This window comes from Eublepharis macularius, chromosome 3 (assembly GCF_028583425.1).
Source record: "Eublepharis macularius isolate TG4126 chromosome 3, MPM_Emac_v1.0, whole genome shotgun sequence".
Lineage (NCBI taxonomy): Eukaryota > Metazoa > Chordata > Lepidosauria > Squamata > Eublepharidae > Eublepharis > Eublepharis macularius.
Window position 1 is genome coordinate 100,971,879 of NC_072792.1, and position 23,797 is coordinate 100,995,675.

General features: G+C 40.3%; 1 protein-coding gene across 2 annotated transcripts in view; it reads left to right on the forward strand.

Annotated features, from left to right (window-relative positions):
* GRIK1 (glutamate ionotropic receptor kainate type subunit 1) overlaps positions 1-23,797 on the forward strand; it is a 270,840-nt gene that overhangs the window by 212,266 nt on the left and 34,777 nt on the right. For both annotated transcript variants that reach the window (XM_054973686.1, XM_054973687.1), the window contains exons 9-11: positions 2,178-2,291; positions 5,721-5,924; positions 7,987-8,210. In XM_054973686.1, the coding sequence (XP_054829661.1) occupies positions 2,178-2,291; positions 5,721-5,924; positions 7,987-8,210 (542 nt within the window). The remainder of the gene's footprint in view (positions 1-2,177; positions 2,292-5,720; positions 5,925-7,986; positions 8,211-23,797) is intronic.

The window sequence follows — 23,797 nt, forward strand, 5'->3', positions numbered from 1 at the left end:
TATCACTTGGATAGAGTGTCATTCTGAGGATATGTTATGGCAAACTTCATCACAAATTCTATATTATTAAATCCAAGTTCAGTTGAACTGTTGGTCTAGATATAAAGTTAGTATATTGCTAATAACATTTAATACAGTAGTTAGATGTTACTTAATCAGACAGTCTTTTTAAAAACATGCTCTGAATATCGTAGAATTCTCCTGCTAGATCTATCCTTAAATGGCTTGTGAAATTTTAATGATAATTTTGTAGCATTAGTAATTTTGACCCAAAAGACATCATTTCATTCGCTTGAGAAGTGCTGTGTGACATTGAGAATCATATTTGCTCCCACTTTTCCTTTGTGGCACTGTAAAATCAATTCAAGTCAAGTTTATTATTAGGCACTGTGCCAGTAAAACATACATCTAAAAGTTGAGAGAGCATAAATTAGATAAAATAGATAATTATAAATAGATAAAAACTAGCTAGAAATTATATAGTGAATTATATACAGATAGTACATGTATCTACCCAACCTTTTGGGTAGATACATGTAGAAATGTTAAAAAACCCAAAAAAGACTTGCAACCAGGCCTCATCCATTAGCAAACACGATATTTTCGGGTTATGTAGCAAGCAGCACAGAATTTAGCTACATTAACAGTAATAGTCTGAAATTCATCAGATAACAAGTAAATGATACAATTTGATTCTGACCGTCCTGGCCATGCCTTTATTAATGGTGACATATACTTGACACAAGCGAACTGATACCAGGGGGCACCTTAAAAACGTGTGCTCTGTGGTTTCAACTTCTCCTGCCTCACACTGGCACATCTTCTGCACCAAAGGGACTCCCTTATAGCGACCCTCTAGCACTGCTGAGGGAAGTGCTGAGCACCTAGCTAGTGTAAAAGTTCTCCTGAGCTTATGGTCTTCAATATGAGTTAAATAAGCAAGGAGAGCCAGATGAAATCTTGTTTGCTTGGAAGCTACAAAGGCCAGGTATCTAGCCAGATCAGTCTGTCTCTCTCTATCAAATAGTCTTTGTTTCAGGACAGACTTGGCCTGGTCCCTGTTCATAGCCAGAATAGCTTGGCGGGGGGGGGGGGGGACGAAGGTGTAGTTTATTATAGACTGCCCTCAGCTATTTGGATTGAAAACTGTCCAGTAGAATCAAGTGAATCAGACCATGAGAGTTGAAATTGATCCTGAGCCAATATCTAAGTGAGGCAAGAATAATTCTGGCTTCAGTCGTTATTGATCCAGTTTCCAGGTGAATCAGAGCATTTGAGACTCCCCTTGGAACTCAGAGGGCAGCTCTTAAAAATTTAGACTGAATCCTCTCCAGTGGGGAAAAACTTGAAGAGCGGGGGCAGAAAGGTGCCATATAGCATTTGCAAGCATTGTAAAATGATGAATGACAGTCTATCTTATGGCATGTCATTGAAATGGATGGCCTTCCCAAAGTTTCTAAGGCACCATTTGGTATTTCTTCTTATTCTCTAACTTTTCAAAATAGTCATTTTGACAACTGTTAATTGACTTTTCCATTATGCTTTTGGGTTTGAAAAGGAAGCTAAGATCAGACTTTCCTTCCTCTTGTCTGAACTTTCTCAGCACTTTTGATGGTAATGCCAGTGGCTAAGAAGTAACTCAAATAAATCTGTGCCTTCAGCAGATTTAGAGCACATGTAAAGGCCAGCATATACAGTACCATCAGGTTGTTTCAGCATTTATCTACTACATTTTAATATATGGTATACTGAGGAAGAGCTCTTTTGGTAAAGTACACCTTTCAACTTTCCATTTGCAAAATTAAAAAAAAAACACTGAATGAAGATATATATAGTAGAATTCCAGGTATTCCATTTTTGTGGCGGAATCATTAATGCACAGCTACATTTTTGACAGGTAATATTATGCTTTTATGGCTAACTATCTTAGCCTCTTTTGAATTAGCAGTGTGTTTCCTGTGACTAATTGTGTCAGTTCATCATTTCCCTACTTAAAAGTGTACCTGGTGCACCCCTTCAATATGTCATAACTGCCAGTGTCTGTTACCGTGATGTGCAGTCTTAAAAAATACAAATTTCTTGTATGCAACTGTAATGCACATTCATTTATATGAAACATAATTAACTTAACATCAGTAATGAAGGCAACAGCCAGTTATCTAATGTATTCAATGTAGATTGGGGTCTGGAACTCAAACAGTGGCCTTAATATGACAGACAGCAATAAAGACAGATCTACCAATATTACTGATTCGCTGGCAAACCGAACACTCATAGTCACTACTATTTTGGTAAGTTTTGGTATATCTTGTTGCTATTCATCATAGATTACTTTTGCTTTGTTTATGTTGTTTCACTTACAGTGCAATCCTAAACTGAGTTACACACTTGTAAGTCCTCTGAAGTCAATAGGCTTAGAACAGTATATCTCTGCCTAAATCTGCACTGTTAAACACCCAAATTGGAATTCTGCAATGACAGGAAGTATGAAAAATAAGTTAATCATTAATTGGAGGGAGGGAGAATTGTAATTTATAACAAGTTTAAAAACAAAATTAATGGCATTGCTATATTAATAGTGCAATCCTAAACAGAGTATAACCTTCTAAGTCCATTGGCATCAGTAAACTTAGTAGCGTATAGGTTTGTTTATTTACCACTATAGCCCATACACATACTATAGCCCATACATATATGGGTCACATATGAAGCAGGCCCCTACATGATCTGCTTAAGAGATCCTTTGTGTAGAGGTGCATTTGTTTGCACTGCTTCCATATGGAGATGTATACACAGACTCTCAGGGCCAGACTAGACTAGATAATGCCACTGATTCAAAGCCTAAAATGGGCAAACTAAAAATGCTGCAAGTACAGAGCACAGCAGGATGAGGCACTCTTGTCCCCACCTCCATGCACCTTTTTGGGTACTGAAATGACTGCTGTTTTAGCCCTTGAAAAAGCAGGGTGTGTGTGTGTTTGTGTGTGTGTGACAAGATTGCCTTATCCTGCTGTGCTGTGGGCTGATCAGTTTCAGGCCCTTGTGGCATTTTAAAATCACCCATGTCAGGCTTTAAAATGGCAGCAGACATCTCTGGGTCAGACCCAGAGGTCCCATCATGTAGTTTTCCCTCAGTTCCTCTAATCAGGAAAAGTGCTGCCAGCGTCACAGGAACAGAGGCTGCAAGGCATCCACTATCCTTGTAGAGGTCTCAGTTCTGTGGATGTGCATTATGAAACTCCCAAGCTGAAAACATGCACAAAAATAGCTGCTTCAGATTGTTACTGTGATTTTCTGGAATGGTAACACAAAGCCAGGATGCTTGGAAATTACAAAAACCCCTCCCTGAAAAATCCTTGTTGTACAGCAATTTTTTTTAATTCTATTTATTTCCTAGGCAGTAGTGCAGGGAAGGTGGCTCCCAGCCAGTGCAAACCAGGCACAGGACCCAGCAAAGCTGTGGTTCTGGCTCACTTTTTCTCCTTCCTCCCTCCTTTGTGGGGGAAGAGCCCTTTTTTCTTTACAAGTACAATGGCTGGAGGCACCTTGGTTATGGATCCATAGATTTGGACCCATGTCCAATTCACTTTGAATTTAGTGTTTCTTTAGTGGACAGCCAGCACTAGCTCTGCTGCAATATTGGTGCCATTTGGTTGAAAAACAGCTGTTCCAGCCCCCCTCCCCCCTCCAGTCTCCCATAGGGAATAATGGCAAAGCTATGGGACAGGGAGGTTTCGGCAAAGGAAGCCTTCCTTACTTCGTGAGAGGAAACATACAACAGACCACAACAAGGAAAGGTAGCAAATGCAGAGTTTTCAGCAGAAAGTTATTTTTATTGTCACTTTAAGAGTAGGAAAATTAAATGAATGCAGACTGTTTTTTTAAATGTTGGTGGCCAGCTGGTGCTCTCCACTGGGTTGCTGCCTGACCACCATTTCCCTCCTATAGGAATCAGTAGAGAGAAGTGCACCTTCAAACCCTTTTATTTAACTTTCTTAAAATTTAGGGTTCTTTTGATTATAGGATGGACTGTGTCCTGTGCACATTTGGTGTCATTATCTTTATAAACAGTTGCCAACCAAACCAAACATAGTTTAAAAACATTTTAACAGACTGTTTTGAAATATGATCAGCTTTGCTTGAAAGCAATGTTTGGGTGAAAAGAAAGAAGATGAGTTTGGTCTTCCTTCCAATGGTGTGTATAGAAGTATGTGCAAACCAAAATGGTTTGGATTTTTTTCTCCCACAGTTCTGCCTAGCTTTTGTCTGCACAATGCATTTGGCAGATATACTAATCAATTAACTGAACATGGTACATCTATGTATGCCATGAGAAATCATTCCTCAAAAAGCATCCATGAAAATCTTGGAGATGTAATGAATCAAGTAGTCATTGTATCTAAGCAAAGTCTCTGCTTCACTTTAGTTCTGTTTTTCCTGTCTAGTGGCAAGTCTTACAGGAAAAGATGGTGAAGATATTTATTAGGTTTTAAGTTACCTTTATACCTTGAAGTAAGCCCTAGTTTTGTCCTAGTTCTCAATTTTTCTCTAGTATTAGCCATTAGTTTAAAGTATACCTTATTTATTGTTGTTGTTGTTGTTGTTGTTGTTGTCAGGTGGGCATCTGGAATACTCAAAATTTATTCAAATGCAGGTTTTATTTGTAATTCCAAATATGTTCAGCTCCATTATTCTCTATGGGAGAATCTTCCTGGTGTGGAGGTGGGAGTGGAGGGGCTGCTTTTCAAGCAAACTACACTAAAATTGTCAGAAACCTAGTCCTGCCTGTCCACTAAAGACTCTCCAAGTTTCAAGTCGATAGAGCCAAGGGGTCCAATTCTATGGGCCTCTGAAATGGTGCCCCCAGCCACTCTCCATTATTTCATATGAGAGGGAAACATTATACAATGCTTTCTCCAGGTCAAATCAGAAGCCTGAAAAAGAGCCTAAGAGCAACACACTGGCCAAGTCTCCAAATGCAAACAGAACCAACAAACCTCAACAGAACCAACGTTAAACCAGAGAATCCCCACAGAACCAAACTGAAGCAAGGGACACTGTACAAGCCCAACAGAACCGGTGTCACTTGCAGATGTCAGGCAGAACCCAGAGACCATGCAACCCAAACAGAACCAGTGTCAAAAAGAGAATCTCAGCACCCAAACTGGCAAGCCAGTAGTACCAAGGCAGCCAACCAGACCTGGCAGTGGCCTATGGCAAACAAGTGACACTGACACAAGCACATACACAGTAACATTGCTTCCCTTCCCCTTCCTCCTGAAGCGAGGGAAACCTGCAAAGGTGGGTCGACAAAATCTTGCAACCTTTAAAATTCAATTTCTAGATATTCCCAAATATATCCAGATAATTTGGGGGTTGTAAATACCTGTCTATCCTAATATAGCCAAGACAGACAGATACATCCATATATACCTGAATACCAAATGGGTGTGCGGGGAGTATGTCTTTAAACTGGATATATCAAATAGTACATTGCTATTATGGACTTGTTAAAGTTAACAAGCTTACTGTCTTCAGGCTTACAGTCTTCATGGTTTATAGCCTTCAGGCATCTTATAGTGACACTGACAACTGAGTCCAATAGTAGTTTTTAAACTAGACATCACTACAATTTTAGCAGACAGTTTATGTTTCTTTGTGTTTTATTAAGCTGAGATGCACAATTTCTATTCCTAAATGTCTGATATCTTTTCATATAGGAAGATCCCTATGTTATGTACAAGAAATCTGACAAACCTCTTTATGGAAATGACAGGTTTGAAGGCTATTGCCTGGATTTGTTGAAGGAGCTATCAAATATTTTAGGCTTCATCTATGAAGTAAAATTAGTATCTGATGGCAAATACGGAGCCCAGAATGACAAAGGAGAATGGAATGGGATGGTCAAAGAACTCATAGATCATGTAAGATTAAATGATGATTTTTATTCTGTTCAGCCTGCTATATCCTAATACGTTTTTTTGTTTGTTTGTGTGTTTGTTTGTTTAGGACATTATATCCCATCCTTCCAATACGCTTGGGCAGCAAGTGTATTGGAAGCAGAAATTATAAGCAGAAAAATACATTTCAAGATAAAAGGCAAAGGGGTAAAATTCACCCTGTGATAAGACAGTTGAAAATATTTGCCCCACAAAGTCGCAGGGAAAGCCCAATTTCTGGCTTGAGGCAAATAGACTACCTGTGATGGAGGGATAAATATTTATTTAGATACATTACATCTGCGTCCTTGTATCACTTCTCTTCTGGGAATAATGGGGGTATTAGAATCACTATCTCACGCCTACACTTTTATTTCTCCCTTGAAAGTCACCCAGTGGAGGAAGTCATACAGATATCAGTTCTGCAACTGTACTAGAATTTTACTAGCACTGCTTCCACACAAAAATATCAGATCCACTTGAACTCATGCTTGTAATATTACAGCCTAATGCTTGCGGGGCAAGCTCAAGGCAGGGTCCTGGTGCAGGAAAAAATTACGCCACAGCTAATTTTGGATGAAAACAGGCCACAACTTTATTGGTTACAGAAAAGGAAAAAAGGAGCGTTGGCCAGCGTAGGGCACGGATCCCAGCATTGGGTGACCCGCCTGCCAGCCGATGACCCTCTCACCCCCTCAGCACGCCTGCTGAAGGGGGACACCCAGGATGATGCTTGAGGGGTCCACACTGGGCGGAAGCCTCTGGGTGGTTCCCCCATCACCTGGACACAGGCATGCCCTGGCAGCCCCCCGAGCTGGGCCAGCCGCTACCATGCCTGGTCCAAGATTCCTTATGGGGATCACCATCTATGGGAAACAGTGCCAGCAGGCCCTGATTTCCCCCAAAGGGATCAGTGCCCAACGCCCAACTGCCCACTCCAAGTTGTGACAATTTTATTGTAACAGAGAGACTGTTCCAAAGAGTCTCTTTATTTAACAACTGTTCCAACAATATATACTCGTCATTAACATATAACGCTAACCGTATGCTAATACAGTCCAAACTTTCCTGTGATGAACTTAGACCGAACTACAGCTGCAAATTAGCGGAGGGTGGGAGGGGTTCGCAGTTCAGGAGCTGACTGCCGGGAACGCGCTCTAGCCCCGGCATAAGTGGGCTGCAATAGGACCTGAGGGAAAACTTCTTCCCTCAGGTCCAGCAACGGCCCATAATTCAATTCCCCCAGCCAGCCACTGATTGGCTGGCAGGAGATTGCCTCCGCGTGGCTCGGAATCGAGCTGCGCGTCGCTGAGCCGGGGCCAGAGGGAGGAGCCGTTCCTGCTCTTCCTCCCTGCCTACAAGCCCGCAAACACCGGACCCCGGTAAGAGCGGGGCCGGGGGCTTTTTCAGTGCATCACCATACCTGAAACTTTTATGTCACCCTGGCTTTTTTTCAGCTGGAACGCGGTGGAACGGAGTTCTGGAACCTCTTGAAAATGGTCACATGGTTGGTGGCCCTGCCCTCTGATCTGGAGTAGCATGGAGGGTGATCTAAACTCCCCTCTGGAGATCAGGGGCGGGGCCACCAGCCATGTGACTATTTTCGCCAAGGGTGATTTAAACTTTTAAAAACTTCCCCCTTGTTCCAGCTGACCCAAAGTGACATCATTGGTCCTGGGAGCACACACGCACTTTGCGTGCATGCATATGTGGTACCAGGGGCACCACCTCCCGCCAAGAGTTGCCCCCTGTGCTGGCAACCCACTGAGTTCCACCACCTCTTTTCCTAGAAAAAAAGCCCTGTATGTCACCATAGTCCTATATGTCACCACTATATGTCACCCTATATGTCACCACTATAGGACTTTAAAGGTCAATACTAGCACCTTGAATTGAGCCTGGAAGTAAACTGAAAGCCAGTGTAAAGGTAACAAGACTGGAATGATACGATCCCTGAGATCATATCAGCATGCTTGAGAAAGTAGAAGTATTGACTACATGCGAATGAATGTGAATGAAAACATTTCTTTCCATTTTGTGTTTTCAGAAAGCTGACCTGGCAGTTGCTCCTCTCACCATTACCTATGTAAGAGAGAAAGTAATTGACTTTTCAAAGCCCTTCATGACACTGGGAATTAGTATTTTGTACCGGAAGCCCAACGGCACAAACCCTGGTGTTTTCTCCTTTTTAAACCCTCTTTCTCCTGATATTTGGATGTATGTCCTCCTAGCCTGCCTTGGAGTCAGCTGTGTGCTCTTTGTAATTGCAAGGTAAGTTCAAAGATCAATATTATATTAATTATTTCTGTACTTTATGTTTTATGCTAGTCACGTAAGTTATTCTTGTCCCAGAAATAAAAATGCAATTATATTCTGAGTACCATCCTGTGCTGTAATATTGTGACTTACAGGTAACTACTATTATTAATATAGATAATAAAAGATAAGAGTATTTATTGAGTGCCTGTGGTTTCTTCAGTTTAAGGCATGAATTACCATATTAAGAAAAGATGCTTTTGAATACTGTACATGTATTTTATGTTCAAAGCCTATTTTGAAGTGATTTAAATATGCCAAGTAATGAGAACAGTATCTTTAGAGAGAAAAATGATTATTTGTATTGTCAGCATTTGATAAAATTTATATGGAATGCCCTTGACCGCATATAGTGAAAATGCTCATCTAATTTGTATTGTTCCTTTTGTGAGGGTCAGTTTTCTGCAATATGAGCCCTTCTACACCACATTAAAAACACTGTATGGCCTGTTCTAATTCAACTATGTCTTTACTCAGTTGCTCACATACTAAAACTAATGCTATAATTCAGGCTATGCTTAAATGCCACGATGGTACAGCTGAGAACCTAAAGGCATTATCGTGGCTAGTGTCTCCATGGTATGTGGGGAGCTGGGCCTTCATTGAGCTGCCCTGGACTGCTGGCTACTAGGGGTGTGCAAAGGCACAGTGGTTCGGCTTTCCCAATTCGGGTATGCCCGAATCGAGAAGCCGATTCGGGAATCGCTGTCCCTGAATCGGCAAGCTGATTCGGGAATGGCGATTCGGGGCGATTCGGGAAAGCTTTTTCAATGGGAAAAAGCCTCCCCAGGCTTCTCTGAAGCCTGGGGGAGGTATTTTCCCACCAAATCAAGCCAAAATTGGTGGGGGCCTTCCTCTAACTCCCCTCTAACAACCCCCCAAGTTTCAGACCGATTGGACTTTGGGGGGCCATGTTATGGCCCCCCAAACCAGGTCCCCCTATCCTCGGCTATAAAACGGCATAGCTTTAGGTTGCTGCTGCTAATCTCCTATTTTGTGCTTGCTGCTGCTGATCTCCATTATTTCCTATGGGGAAAAAATGAAGAGACAGGCTTCCTTTGCCAGGGGTGGCATTTTGCATGCAAAATGCCCCCCAACCCTCAGAGGCCCTTCTCCCACCTTTCCTCCCACCCCCCACCAAGGCTCAGCCTGCTCCCACTTGGGGGGGCATTTCATGGCCTCCCCAAGTAGGTGCTCTTTTCTCTACAACCTACAGCTGTGGGAGGCTTGTCTTGCCAGGGGTGGCATTTTGCATGCAAAATGCCCCCCAACCCTCAGGGGCCCTTCTCCCACCTTTCCTCCCACCCCCACCGAGGCTCAGCCAGCTCCCACTTGGGGGGGCATTTCATGGCCTCCCCAAGTAGGTGCTCTCAGCCCCCAAAGTCCACCCCCTACAGCCCCACACAAACCCAATTCCCCCCCCAGCTGCCACACACAGACCCAAATCCCCACATTAGCCCCTCACAGACCTAAATCCACCCCCAGCAGCCCTACACCCATAACCCCAGGAACAGGCTGGCCAGCCCTCCCCCTTTGTTCCCTATGCTGGGAACTTCTAAACTCTCTTTCCCAGGGCAATTCTGCACAGCCCAGGGGTATCACAATGGTGGGCAAACTTCTGAGTGCCAACTTGTCCCTGGGAAAGAGCACCTGAACCACAGAAAAGCAAGCAAAATGCTGCCCCGAATCGCCCTGAATCGCCCCGAATCGATTCGGGGCATGCCAATTCGGGATTCCCGAATCGATTCGGGAGTCCCCGAATCACCACGAATCAGGGTGATTCGGGATTTTTTCGGGATTCGGATTCCCGAACTGCACACCCCTACTGGCTACCTCTGCAAACCAACTATATCAGTATATCCTTGTACATTGTACCTTGAAATTTGTTGGAAATTTACCAGAGACTCTTCACAGACAAAATAGTAATGAGAGTTCTGCCACCTCTTCCCCCCCCCCTGCACTAACCAATCTTTCGCTGCCAAGTATGGCTGCATTGCAGTTCTTCATGTGTTTCAGGACTGCAGTAACATAGACAAGGACTCTCCAGTGTGGCACCTATGAGCAACATGGTGTCCACCAGCACTTCTGGTGCCTCCTGAGCTTTTCAAAAAGTGGGTGGAGCCATTGTAAGGCACGGCTTGTTATTGGCTGCCCTCAAATAAATGAGTTTACTGCTCAGAGCCGAATAGGCTGCATGAGCAGTATCATTAAAGTAAAGGTAAAGGCTTGGGTAAAGATGAAATAAATGAGTTTTCTACTTCTGCAGTAGCAGCTGCAATCTTTGGAGGATCAGGACTGATGAGCACCCAGGTTCAACTAATCAGTGTTTGCTTCCCTCCCCTTCAGAATTTCCTTCTTATTTCTTTAGTCCCCCTTCTCTTTCTCCCTTCCGCTCCCAAGGGTTTCTTTTTTTCTTTTTTATTCTTCTGCAATTGTTTTGCAAAGTAAGGAGGAAGGTATAGCATCTGACTGCCTCTTGCAGCAGTCATTTTGGGGTGGTACTCTCCATCCCCTCTCAAAATTTCTACAGGCTCAAAAGGGTTGGGTATCACTGATACAGTCCATATGAACTGAATGTGCTCCTTTGAACATTTCCCCAAAAGCTTCATCAACATGCACATAAAGGTGAAAGATCTGAAAATCACTAATAATGCTGAGAATAACCCAATTAAATCAAATCAATGTAATTTTCAAAGAACACTGTAGGTTTTAAGCATAAAAAATTGCATGCTTCTATACCATAAACCAAAATTAAAAGACAGTTATAATAACATATCTTAAAAGACTATTCTTATTTTTTGTGACATAGAAAGACACAGACACATAGTGAAATAATGATGCAGTTTCCTTGAAGATCTTAATTCTGAACTAACTACAGTCATATTCTCACAAGCTATACTCTGTGTATAGATCTGTTGTACATATATCATGATGGTATACATGACCATCATTGACAGATTGATATTTTTCCTGTCTAATGAACCATCACTGAAACTGTCCTTATCTGTGTCCAAGAGATAAAACAAGTAACCTGCAACTTCTTGTTTTCCCTGTATGGACTAGAATCTGTAATGGCACTTAACCTATAGGTCTGAAATAGATGTAAATTTCCAAAGGTTTATGTAAGCATTTAGCTGGAATGGGTACCTTGGAATCCCTTTGACTGATAGGTCTATCAGCTTTATGTTCTGCCAAAGTTTTTATCAGACAAATAGTATTTTGCTAGGTGCAGCTTTCTCTGGCCTGAGGATAATTTTTTTTTTGAAAATCTTTATTGTTGCTCTTTAAAAAGTCTGTATTACAGAGATTGCAACAGAGAATTCAATTTACAATAATAACAATTCAATATAGGAATCACATATAACAGTGTGCAAGAAGAGATTAAAACTGAATATAGAATATATTACAATAACATCAAAAGCGTAGTTTACCATTCATACGTAAAATTCCAACATATTTCAGAAGGAGGTGAGCGCCTGGGGGACATAGGAGGGTGGTAGAACACCATGTTTATTGAGGTAAGTCAGCAGCGGAAACCAAACTTGTGTGAATTTGTCTTGGGAATCTTCAGCATCAGATTGTTTTAGACCGTGTGATATTTTCTCGTAAATGAAAAACTCCCAGACCGTGTGATATTTTCTCGTAAATGAAAAACTCCCATAGTTTTTTAAGCCATGCTTGAAAGGTGGGAGATCAGTTGTCTTTCCATTTGGCTGCAATAGCCATTTTTGCTGCTCCTACTAGAATGGCTATAAGTTCTCTCCTTGATGCCAAATCAGACCTGTTTTCCCAGACATTTAACAGCAATGATTCTGGTGAATTTGGTATGGAACACCCAATTATTTCATGGATATTTTTTATTTTATGATGATCTCCCAAAATTTGTTCACTTTTGGGCAAGCACTAGCAGTGAGCACAAGTGCCAGGATTCCTACAATTCTTCCAGCATAAGGGAGGTCTAGAGCTGTCCATATAGTGTAATTTTGGGGGAGTGAGATACCAGTTCATCAAAATTTTGAATGCTTGCAATCAAATAGGAAAGGCTCTCATTGAAAATGATTTCCAGATGTGATTACAGTTCCTCTGTCAAATCTATTGAACACATAGTCTGCCAGGTCTTTTGATATTTTGGAGCCATAACTGAGCAAAGATTTATATATAATGAGAGTAAACCTCTTGAAGCACCCTCATTTGTACTGAGTATTTTTTCAAAGTCAGTTTTAGGTCTCTTTAGTGCTTTCTGTATATTTAGATCTCTCATTAATGTTGTAACTGGAGATAGCTGTACCATGGTATTTTCATATCTAAAGATTGTTCTAAATCTGCCTTTCCACTGAGAGTACCTTTGTGAGTAATGTCAGCTAGTGTTAACATGCCTGCTTGTTTCCAATGAGGCTGGAATTCCTTACCTGAAGGAAACTGGAATTGGTTAATAAAAGCCTGCAGTGGAGAGAAATTGGGCTAATTTTTTTTCTCCACCTATCCCAAGTCTTTGAGGATGTATGTAGGAATTCATTTTTCAGTGCCTGAATGGGACGGATGGAGGAACAATTCCAAAATACTTCATTTAAGGTTTTGGGGCAAATAAAAGTTCCTTCTATGTGTAGCCAGGCCTCTGTTGCATGTTTGTTTAGCATTTGAACTACATTGACCAATTTAGCTGCATGGTACTATAGTTTGGATCTGGTATACTTAACCCTCCCTTCTTGGAGTGATTACATAATACTTTAAAGTTGACTCTATGTCTTTTATAAAACCAGAGGAAATTATTTAATATTGTCTGCCATTTGTTTAGTTGTATATCAGATACCTCTATTGGGAGGGAGTGAAAAAGAAATAAGAATCTCAGGAACACAAAACTCTTTATTAGATCTATTCTGTCAGCCCAGGTTAGGATTTGTTTATGCCATTTTCTCAGCTCATTTGCAATATCAGTAGTTAATTTAGTATAATTGAATTTGAAAAGGTGTTTTAGTTCTAGAGGGATTTGTATACCAAGATGTCTCCAGCTAGAGGTGACCCAGCTGAATGTAAAAGTAGTTTTTAAAATCTCTTTTTCCTCTTCAGAAAGTTTTATAGGGAAGAGTTCTGATTTTTCTTGATTCACACTAAGACCAGAAACACTGCTGAAATCTACTAGTGTTTTGCTCAATTCTGGTAAAGATTGTATTGGATGTGATATATAGAGCACCAGATTCAAGCTTATTTTATGTTCTTGGCCTCCTACATGTATCCCTTTGATCTTTTTATTGGCTCGTATTGCTTCAGCTAGGGGCTCCATCCCCAGTGCAAACAGCAGTGGGGACAGAGGGCAGCCTTGCTGTGTCCCTCTAGTGATAGGAAAAGAATTTGACATTAATCCATTTGCTCACACCTTTGCTGTTGGAGCTTCATATATACTTGATATCAGCCTAAGGAACCTTTCCCCAAACCCCATTTTAGTCAGCAAGGCCTTTAAATATGGAATTTCTATGGAATCAAAAGCCTTTTCTATATCAATTGAAAGCAGTATTGAGGGGTCTGGTTGATGTCTACCATAATTTATCACATTTAGAGTATGTCTGATGTTGTCAGTCATATTTCTCTTTGGAATAAACCCAGTCTGGTCTATATTGATGTAATTTCGTATTATTTTTTTCAATCTTTGTACTATCACTGAAGAATTTTCTTTTGCATCTTGGTTAATCAATGCTATTGGTCTGGATGAGGCTGGGGCTGAGGGATCTTTATTTCCTTTTGGTATAGTCACTATTGTTGCTTCCTGCCAGGATTTGGGTAATGTGCCATTCTCTAATATATTGTTAGAGATCGCAGTCAGTAGCCCAGCTAAACTATTAGTAAAAGACTTATAAAACTCTGCAGGGAATCCTTCAAGACCTGGTGCCTTATTGCATTTTAGGGTTTTAATTACTTCCTGTATATCATTAATTGAGATGGGTTTTCCCAAAATCTCCCTATGATCTGAAGAAAGTTGCTTCAAAATTTCATTTGAATCTAAATAGTCTGCAATGTTTTTCTGATCTGGCTCTCTGGTTGAATAAAGGGATTTGTAATAAGATGCGAGAATGTGAACAATATGTTTAGATTTCGCATATAGTCCTTCTTATGAGTCTCTAATATAATTAATAAAATTTGCCTGTCTTCTCTCTTTAACTTTCCAAGATAGAATTCTGAGTGATTTTGAAGATTTATTCCAGAATTTTTGTTTTAAATATATTAAATTTCTCTGTATTTGAGATGTTTCTAAATCCCCTAGTGCTCTACGTCAGGCAAGGAGTTTTTTGTAGATTTGTTTACCTCCCCTTTGCTTGTGTTCTTTCTCTAAATATTCCATGTCAGCTAGTAATTTATTTCTAGCTAGTTGTCTTTCCTTTTTTATTTTTATTTTTAAAATATTTTTATTAGTTTTCCATTGGCGTAGGGGAAAGGGGGAAAACAAGAGACAAGAATATCATACATTCTGCTTGAAACAGTATTCTGCTTATCCACATTTTCCACACTGCTCATCATTTAACTGTGATTCTAGAAAGAAATTACAATATTGCCTTCATATAAATTACTACATTCGAATCTTTATATTTGTTTCTCATCCAGTTGTAAAAGGGGGTCCATGGTGCAGCAAAGTCTTCTTCCATTTTTCCTTTCATTATTAAAGTTAGTTTGTCTAGTTCCGCATTCTCCATTATCTTCACTATTAGCTCCTCCTGCTGGGCTATTACTGGTCTTTCCCAATAAAACGCTAGTAGGGGTGTGCAAAGGCACACTGTTTCGTTATTCTTGTTTCGGGTTTACCCGAAACAAGAATCTGTTTCGGATACAGGCAAAAGCCGAAACGGCTTTTTTTGTGTGGGGCTGTAGGAGGTGAACTTTGGGGGCTGAGAGCACCTACTTGGGGAGGCCATGAAATGCCCCCCCAAGTGGGAGCAGGCTGAGCCTTGGTGGGGGGTGGAAGGTAAGGTGGGAGAAGGGCCCCTGAGGGTTGGGGGGCATTTTGCATGCAAAATGCCACCCCTGGCAAGACAAGCCTCCCCCAGCTGTAAGTAGTAGAGAAAAGAGCACCTACTTGGGGAGGCCATGAAATGCCCCCCCAAGTGGGAGCAGGCTGTGCCTTGGTGGGGGGGTGGGAGGAAGGGTGGGAGAAGGGCCCCAGAGGGTTGGGGGGCATTTTGCATGCAAAATGCCACCCCTGGCAAAGGAAGCCTGCCTCTTCATTTTTTCCCCATAGGAAATAATGAAGAAGAAGATGAGCAGCAGCAAGCTAACAATATGCTCACCCTTCCCTTTCTTATGCGAGGATAGGGGGACCTGGTTTGGGGGGCCATAACATGGCCCCCCAAAGTCCAATCGGTCTGAAACTTGGGGGGTTGTTAGAGAGGGGTTAGAGGAAGGTCCCCACCAATTTTGGGATGATCCGGTGGGAAAATGCCTCCCCCAGGCATCCGGGAAGACGGAGGCATTTTCCCATTGAAAAACCCGAAACAACCCGAAACGTTTCGTGTTATTTTCTTTCGATTAACCCGAAACGTTTCGGGTTTCCCAAAACGTTTCGGATAACCTGAAACAACCCGAAACAAGTTTGTTTCGGGTTTCTTTCGGGTTTCAGAAACCCGAATTGCACACCCCTAAACGCTAGTAGAATTCTTGCTGCTGTCACTACATGTATAATAAAATATTTCTGATCTTTGTCCAAATCTTCTGGTATACAGTTTAACAAAAATACTTCAGGTTTCAATGGAATTACAATCTGTAAAATTGTTTGTAAAAGTCTATGAACCATTATCCAAAATTTATGTACCTCTTTGTAAGACCACCACATATGATAAAATGTCCCCTTATGATTCTCACACTTCCAGCAGTTATTAGATACATTTTATACATTTTAGTAAGTCTATCTGGTGTTAAATACCATCTATACAATATCTTATATAAGTTCCTTTTAAATGCCACTGACTTGGTTATGTTAACATTCACTTTCCATCTTATTCCATTACTTTGGATCAATACTATATCCTAAATTTTGTGTCCATTTGTTCTTATATTCTTCTACGCCCTCGTTTTTCTTCTTCATTTGCATTAGAAATACATACATCTTTTTAATCAGTTTTTCATCCGAGTCACATAACAGTTTTTCAAAAGTATTTTGTTCTAAATGGAAACCTCCCAATTTTTTATCTTTGTTGTGCCTAGATTTTACCTGGGTCCTTGACTACCAATCTAAATTAAGGACTTGTTTCTGTAATTCCTCTTTTGTTTTTAATCTTCCTTTATCATCTAGTAAGTCTTTATATCTAATCATCCTGTCTACTGAGAATACATTTGGTTGCAAGAACGCTTCTAAAGGTGATACCCATTGTGGAGTTTTAGAGTAAATCTGTGTTATAGTTCTTCCCCATACTGATATAAGGGACTTTCTAATCCAATGGTTCTTAAAATATTTATGTCCATTTTCCTGTACCATGTCTTTCCTTTTTTAAATGCATTGCCAAATTGATTAGTTTACTTTAAAGAACTGTCTTCATTGCATCCCAAACCACTGGTAATGACGTCTCCTTATCTAGGTTTTCCTTTTAAAAGTTTAGAATCTCAGTGTTAATTTGCTCCTTTAATACTTTGTTCAGTAAAATACATGTATTCAATGACCAGGTGTGATCTTTATTTGGAAGCCAGAGAACGCTATATAGTATTCAATCCAGGCATGATCTGTCCAAAGTTTCTGCCCAATTTCTATTTTTGTAATTTTGTCTGCTAATGAAGAAGATGTTAGGAGATAATCTATTCTGGTGTATTATATTTTGCCAAGAAGTAACTGTAATTGTTAACCTGTTTGTTATGAAGCCTCCACACATCACACAAGTGATATTTTTCCAGAAGAGGAGGAAGTGCAGTAATTTCGATGTACGTTTCAAAGATTTTTTCTTGTGAAATGGGATTTGTCCATTTGCAGGTCAGAGACATAGTTCAGATCTCCTTCTAGAATAAGATCTCCTTCTGCAAAATTTTGTAGAATGTTTAGTATTTCCTCCAAGAAGGGAATCTGTTTGTCATTTGGAGAATAGATTGTGGCTAAGGTAACTGGATGATTTTCCAGGGAGCCTTTCACAAATAAATAGCGACCTCTAGGATCTTTTTTGGTCTTTTTCAGCATAAAATAAGATTCACTTGCCACTAAAATGGCCACTCTCCTTGCCTTTGAGGAACCAGGAGCTGAATATTGTTGGAAGAAATATCTTGTCTGTAAAATTTTCCCTTGCTTCATCTTGATATGAGTCTCTTGCAAAAAGACTATTTCTGGCTTCATTTTCGCAAGGTGTGTTGAGATTCTCTTTAGCTTTATTTTATTATTGAGAACTCTAACATTTACTGAAATAATCTTAATCATTGCTGGCATTTCCTTAGTCTAGATTGAATGTCACTATCTACTATTTCTAGTCAAGCAGTAATTATTAGTGGGTGCTTTGTTTTGTTTGGTAAAGATACAGTTAAGGTTCTGATTATGAGCTTTCCTTAAAACAGAGCTAAAGATAAAGATCTAGATTCCTTATTGTTAGCTATCTTTCAGCAAAATTTGGTGTTGAATGACTGATTAGTGCTGGATTTAGAGATGTTTGTTAATTATGTATCTATACTCTCCTCTTCAAGTCCTTTTTTCTCACCCGGACTCTAACCTCCCTTCCGTTTGGATAGTATGTCAAAAAAGAGCTTCAAATGAATTTAGAATATGTGATTACTACCATGAAAATGTGTTAACAATTAACATTAACAAAACAATGAATGTTTAATGATAAAAATAATGGAATTGATTATAAGTATATTATATTTATATTATAAATATAAATGTGTATTTAGATATTATAATGAAGAACAGTTTAGATTACCTCAACTACTCCCTCCTACAGATACCCTCTCTCCCCTAAAAACACTATTAAATATGAAACTTGAATTCCCCCCTCAATCCCCCCCTTTTAAAAAAAAACACTCTCTTTTAATTCTTAGATCAGATTAGTACAGTGCAAAAAAGTCAACAATTTTAAATCAGTAACAAAACCAAGAATATTTGTTTATAAGTATAATAAAGTTGAATATAAATCAAGAACAGATCAGTTTTCCCCAACTACCCCTCCCACAAAGGTCCTCTACCCTCTAAAAACACTATTAAATATGAAACTAGAATTCCCTCCTGTTCCCCCTCTTTTTTAAAAAAAGAATGTCCCAATAATTTTTCTCCCCTCTTCACACTCCTAGAAAATTAGAATTCAATCCCTGTATTATATATTATTTCTGAATTCCCCCTCCCCTCCCCTCCCTTAACTATTTTCTGTTACCCACAAGAATGAAATAAAAAGTTAATCACTAATTCCCAAGATGGATTAAGATAAATTGATTGTTAACAAAAATTGCTCGCTCCTTGACCTGCCCCCGTCCCTACTCAACTACTGATTTGCTCAAATGAGATAAAACATTGTTCGTCTTTTCCCACCTCTTCCTTCTGTGTTGTACATACACCTTAGATTTCGTAGATTAATAAAGCGCTAGGTTTAGAGAAAATATTAATTAATAAGAACTTTTAATTTGACGGGTCACACAGAGGAAGCCTACCAGCTGCCTGACCAAAACAAATGATCAAGCAGGGTTCACAGCTCTTTTTACCCCTAGCCGGAGGATGACAAAAATGTTTGGGGCACAACTTTTCTAAGGCTCTACCCTTTCCCCCGTATACATAAATAGCGTGGTATCCCCCCTTTTGCTATTAGACATCACATTATATAGTATATTTTGATGGCAGCAATGTATTTGATGTATACCACTCATACCCATCCACCTTCTGAGGGGATAACTTTGAGACTTTTCTTATTTATAAATAAATATAACAACCATAATATAAACAGAGTTAAAGCAGAAATGCCTGAAAAATACAAACTATTTCATGTATTAGACCAGATTTCCAAATAGTAGGTTCAATTAGCAGCACAGATGACTAGCTTTGAATCCTTTGGTGGAGTAGATTGAAGTGCAAGCTTTTTTTTAGATGATCTTTTCTCCATAAAGTTCTGGTCATCTAACTGCATAATTCTGAGGAGAGCATAGCCACTATCTTCATCCACCATATAATAAGGTTTGCCTCTGTGAAAAACTTGAACCTTGAGTGGTGTTATCCACTTGTATCGAATGTTTGCTGCTTGTAAAGTTGAAGTAATAATTTTTGAGTTCTTCTTCTGTATTGCTGCAGAAAAAAGATCTGGGTAGAATTGGATAGCAGATCCTTGGTAATTTAAAGATCCTCTGGTTCTGGCTAGATCCAGGATGTTTTTCTTGACCCTCATGTCATCCAGTATTATGACAATGTCCCTGGGTCCTGTTCTGGCAGGATTGTTTAACGTGCCTTGTCTATAGGAAGTTCTAATTATCGGAGCTACCCCTTCTTCCTTTTTTTTAAAAAAATAAATGTATTACCTTTAGTAATGTAATTTTTGAAGTTTTGTGAAAAAATGTTTCATATTAATATAAAGTATTCTTGGAAATAATCAGTAATCCTAACAACTTATTTTCCAATTTAACAAGATGATATCTGAATAATCTAGGTTTTTCATTTGCAAGAATTGTAATATTTCCCTTACATTGCCCTGTCATGGATGTTTTAAAAAAATAGTAAATGCATCATCAGTAGGACTTACCAATTTTTAGAATGATCATCCATGCATTCCTAGACAACATAATGAATATGGCTGAACTGAAAACTTTTAGAGATTGGGCCTAGGAATACCTGGCTTCCTGGTATTCTGTTTTGTTGCCTGCTGTTACCTTGTGCGCTGGTGGCAAGAAATGGGTGCGGAAAGGAATGCTAGTGAACTTATGCCACTTCTAGTAAAACTCAGAAGTGACAGGTTGGACACTCTAGCATTCTGAAAAAACTTCATTTTTAAAACTATAGAGAATTTGCACATTTTTTACCAGCATTGACATAAGTGCACCACGGTTCCAGGCTTCACCCTCATTTTATCCTGGGGGTTGCCAGCTGTGGCATGGAAACAGGGTTGCCAGGTCCCTTCACTGTCCCAGTGGGAGATTGGGATACTGGCTCCTACCTCCTATTTTCCCCCTCGTGTGCACGCACAGCATGCGCATGCTCCCGGCTGGTGTGATGATGTCACTTCTGGGAAGTGACATCATCATGCAGGTCAAAGGGTGGCCCGGGAGCACTCCTGCGCTTGCCCAAGGGCTGAAACCTTCCCCCCCCCCCCCCCGGTGTGGCTCGATTCAACCAAAATGGGCTCACTGCGGGGCTTGGGAGCACACCGCTGCAGGGCTTGGGAGTGCACCACTGCGGGGCATGGGAGTGTGCCGTGCTGCCCATGGGTGCACTGCGCCACCAGGGAGTGTCCCCGGGGCACGCCCCTTGCTGGCCAGGTAAGTGGGAGAGGGGAGGGAAGGGGAGACCAGGGGATCCCCCACCCCTGGTGGGGGAATGGCAAGCCTACATGGAAACCCAAATCATGCCTTTAATACTGGCAGAACCCTGCTTTCTCTAGAACCACCATTTTATTTACACAATAAACTCTTTCTGTATGAGTTCTACAAAGCTAAATTAGAAACCAAACTTGCAAGACAAATGTAAGTTAAAAATTAAAACCATTCAATAATCAGAAAATACAACTAGAGTTTTATAACCAAACACATAGGTGCAAAAGAGAACAGAAACTTGCAGCCAATAATGTCTTTGAGTTCAGTCAAGTAACTGGTTGCCTCTTGGCACCACTTCAGGGTGAGCAAAGTTCAAATGTTCAAGTCCACCAAGTGCTAGAGTTCCTTGCTATTGATGCACTTCTGAATGCTGATTGTGGGATTATGGGAACAAACTGGAACCCAAGCTTCAATCTTCAGTTTAGAAATTGCAGCGCTGCGATAATAATATGATTCCAGTAATAATACTGAACTAAATATAACACATACACCACTTTTACTCATTAATTTTAACATACAATTTGTTTCCAATTACCTTATTTGGTGATCACATACAATTTCCTCAGCCACCTAGCTCCAGATACTGACTCCAACCTACTGGGCTAAACCAACTAGCTCATGGAGGTTACAAAAGCACCCAGGTTGGAAAAAAGTGACTGGCCCAAGGTCAGAGACCTAGTGTGCTTCATAGCTGAATGGGTAGTTGATCCTGTGTCTCCATGATTCTAGTCTAATAGTCTAACCACTAAACTACTAAACTGCAATGGCACTCAGTGCTAGAAGTTTAAATTCTGCACTTGAGTCCTGATCTCTAAGCAAAAGATGTGAATGCTGCTGCCTACTGTCTGAGCATAGTATCACTATGATATATTCTTGATGCTTCTGAAGGGCATTATGTATATGATTTTGTGCCTGGCTGCAGCCACTGACTTTTGCAGAGCTAGAATGTAATCCGGTTTGATTTGTTTCTTTCACAGCAGCTCCTGTGTAATGTGGTAAAAGCCTCAGGCTCACACTGAGGTGACGGTGTGTTTAACTTAATTATATATAACAACTAATTCTGTGCAACTTGTAAATGACCATGTTTCCATAGGTTTATACATTTTTAAAAGAAATAAAAGCTGAAATGATGGCAATGACCAACATGACAGATCAAAATATATTGACTTTTTCTATATTAGATGCATTGCATTGAATTAATTTTGTTCTTTATACAATGTAGACAGGATGTTCTGCAGCTTTCATAATTGTTGTCTATCTTTGACAGAGAACCATTTTGTGTGCGTTTAGTATAGTGAGACAGTTACCATGTTCCATACTTATTGGTTCTACTACTTTCCAAGTAAAGCACAGAGCTGATCTAAAGGAAGCAGATTAATTTGGAAAGTCTTATTGATCCAATCTCAGCTCCCATCAAAGTGAGCTTGACCCAGAACCAAGGTCCAATCAATAAGATTTACAAAATTCATTGTCTTCCTCCTGTAGATCAGCCCCAGTGTTTCCTGGGAATGCAATAGAGTAGAAAAGTATTCCATATGTATGGTGAAGTGTCTTTATATTTACAATACCCATAGCTCTTCCCATTTTCTGTTATAAATATCACATATGAAACATTATCAGATTAAATGTCAATAAGGTTCATCAGATAGGGCCAGAAGCAATCAAGACAGACTCAAAACCTTTAACTCTGATTTCCATGGCAGCTAAATTTGGGGGTTGGGTTTTGGGGCAGGGGTTAAAAATCTGCTGAGAAGAAACATTTCTGAAGAATGAGATCCATGATATGTCCAGATCATACTACTAGTTTTTGTCTAGCATTCAAAGACAATGGCACGGTTTGGACACAATGCCCAACCATAGTTGGTGCTACATGAACAAGCCCAGTACTTCCCCTCTCACAGCCAATTAAAGGCTTCTTAATGACCGTTTTATGCCTTCCCAAAAAACGATAACTGAAAGCCATAGTTTATGCATAATTTGTCACACCACCTTGGAGGGAAAGTATAAATCATAGTTTGCTGGTTCCTGCAACAGCAATCTGTGTTGTGGTCTCAGTGAGAATCCTATAATTGGTTTCAGTTATGCAAAGAGAAAAGGGGCTGGTTCACAGATCACCAAACCATGGTCTTGTATTGCATTTGAGCATTTGAGCCATAGCATAGTCTGCCAAGTATTACTCTTGTACATATGTATTGAAATTAAGGTTGCGGTTGGATATCTCCCAGAATTACAACTGACCTCCAGGCCATAGAGATGAGTTTCCCTGTAGAAAATAGTGCTTTGGAAGGTGAAGTCTATGGCATTATACCCCACTGAGGTCTCTTCCGTCCCCAATCCTGCCATCCCCATATTCCACCTCCATAATCTCCAGGAATTTCCCAACCTGGAGCTGGCAACCCTATTTCACAGGAGCTGGAAAGGTGGAATTATGTGTCTAGAGAGAGGAACAAGTATCTGTGCTAATGAATGGATTTCACTAACATTACAGGTGGGAGGTTCATATAGCTCCAGATAACATTCTATAATGGAGCTAAGTTCTATTGTTAGATTCAGGATTGCTCTTAGTTTCTAGATTTCATGTTCAGCATTGCTTTTACGCAGCACTGCTGGCAGTTGGGGCTACCATTGGGTTGGATCCAGCACAAAATGTCCACTTTTTATAGAGCTCTTGTGCCAGTGGAAGTGCAAGAAAAAGACTGGTAATTACTCGAGTTCTGGCAAACTTGTTGTAACCTCACGTTTCCATTTATGCAAGATCTTGTGGAATTGTTTCTGAGATAGGAAAGCGCTCGGTGTCACACAAATCTTGCACAAGTGGAACTGTGCTAAGTCTCTTTATGTTTCATCATGCACAATGCCATTGTCCTTCACTCCTAGTATACTTCTATCCAGTGTTGCCTGCTGCTGTTATTTTTAGTGTGCAGTGCACATTTCATTTGATTGAAATGGAGGCAACATTTTTGTTTGGAGGCTCACAGTAGCAGCAAGGAAGGCAATGGATAGCAAAGGACCACAGGTAGGTCAAAATATTCTGAGCTGCCTTTGAATAAATCCAAGTATTTCATGAACTTGGAACTAGAAGC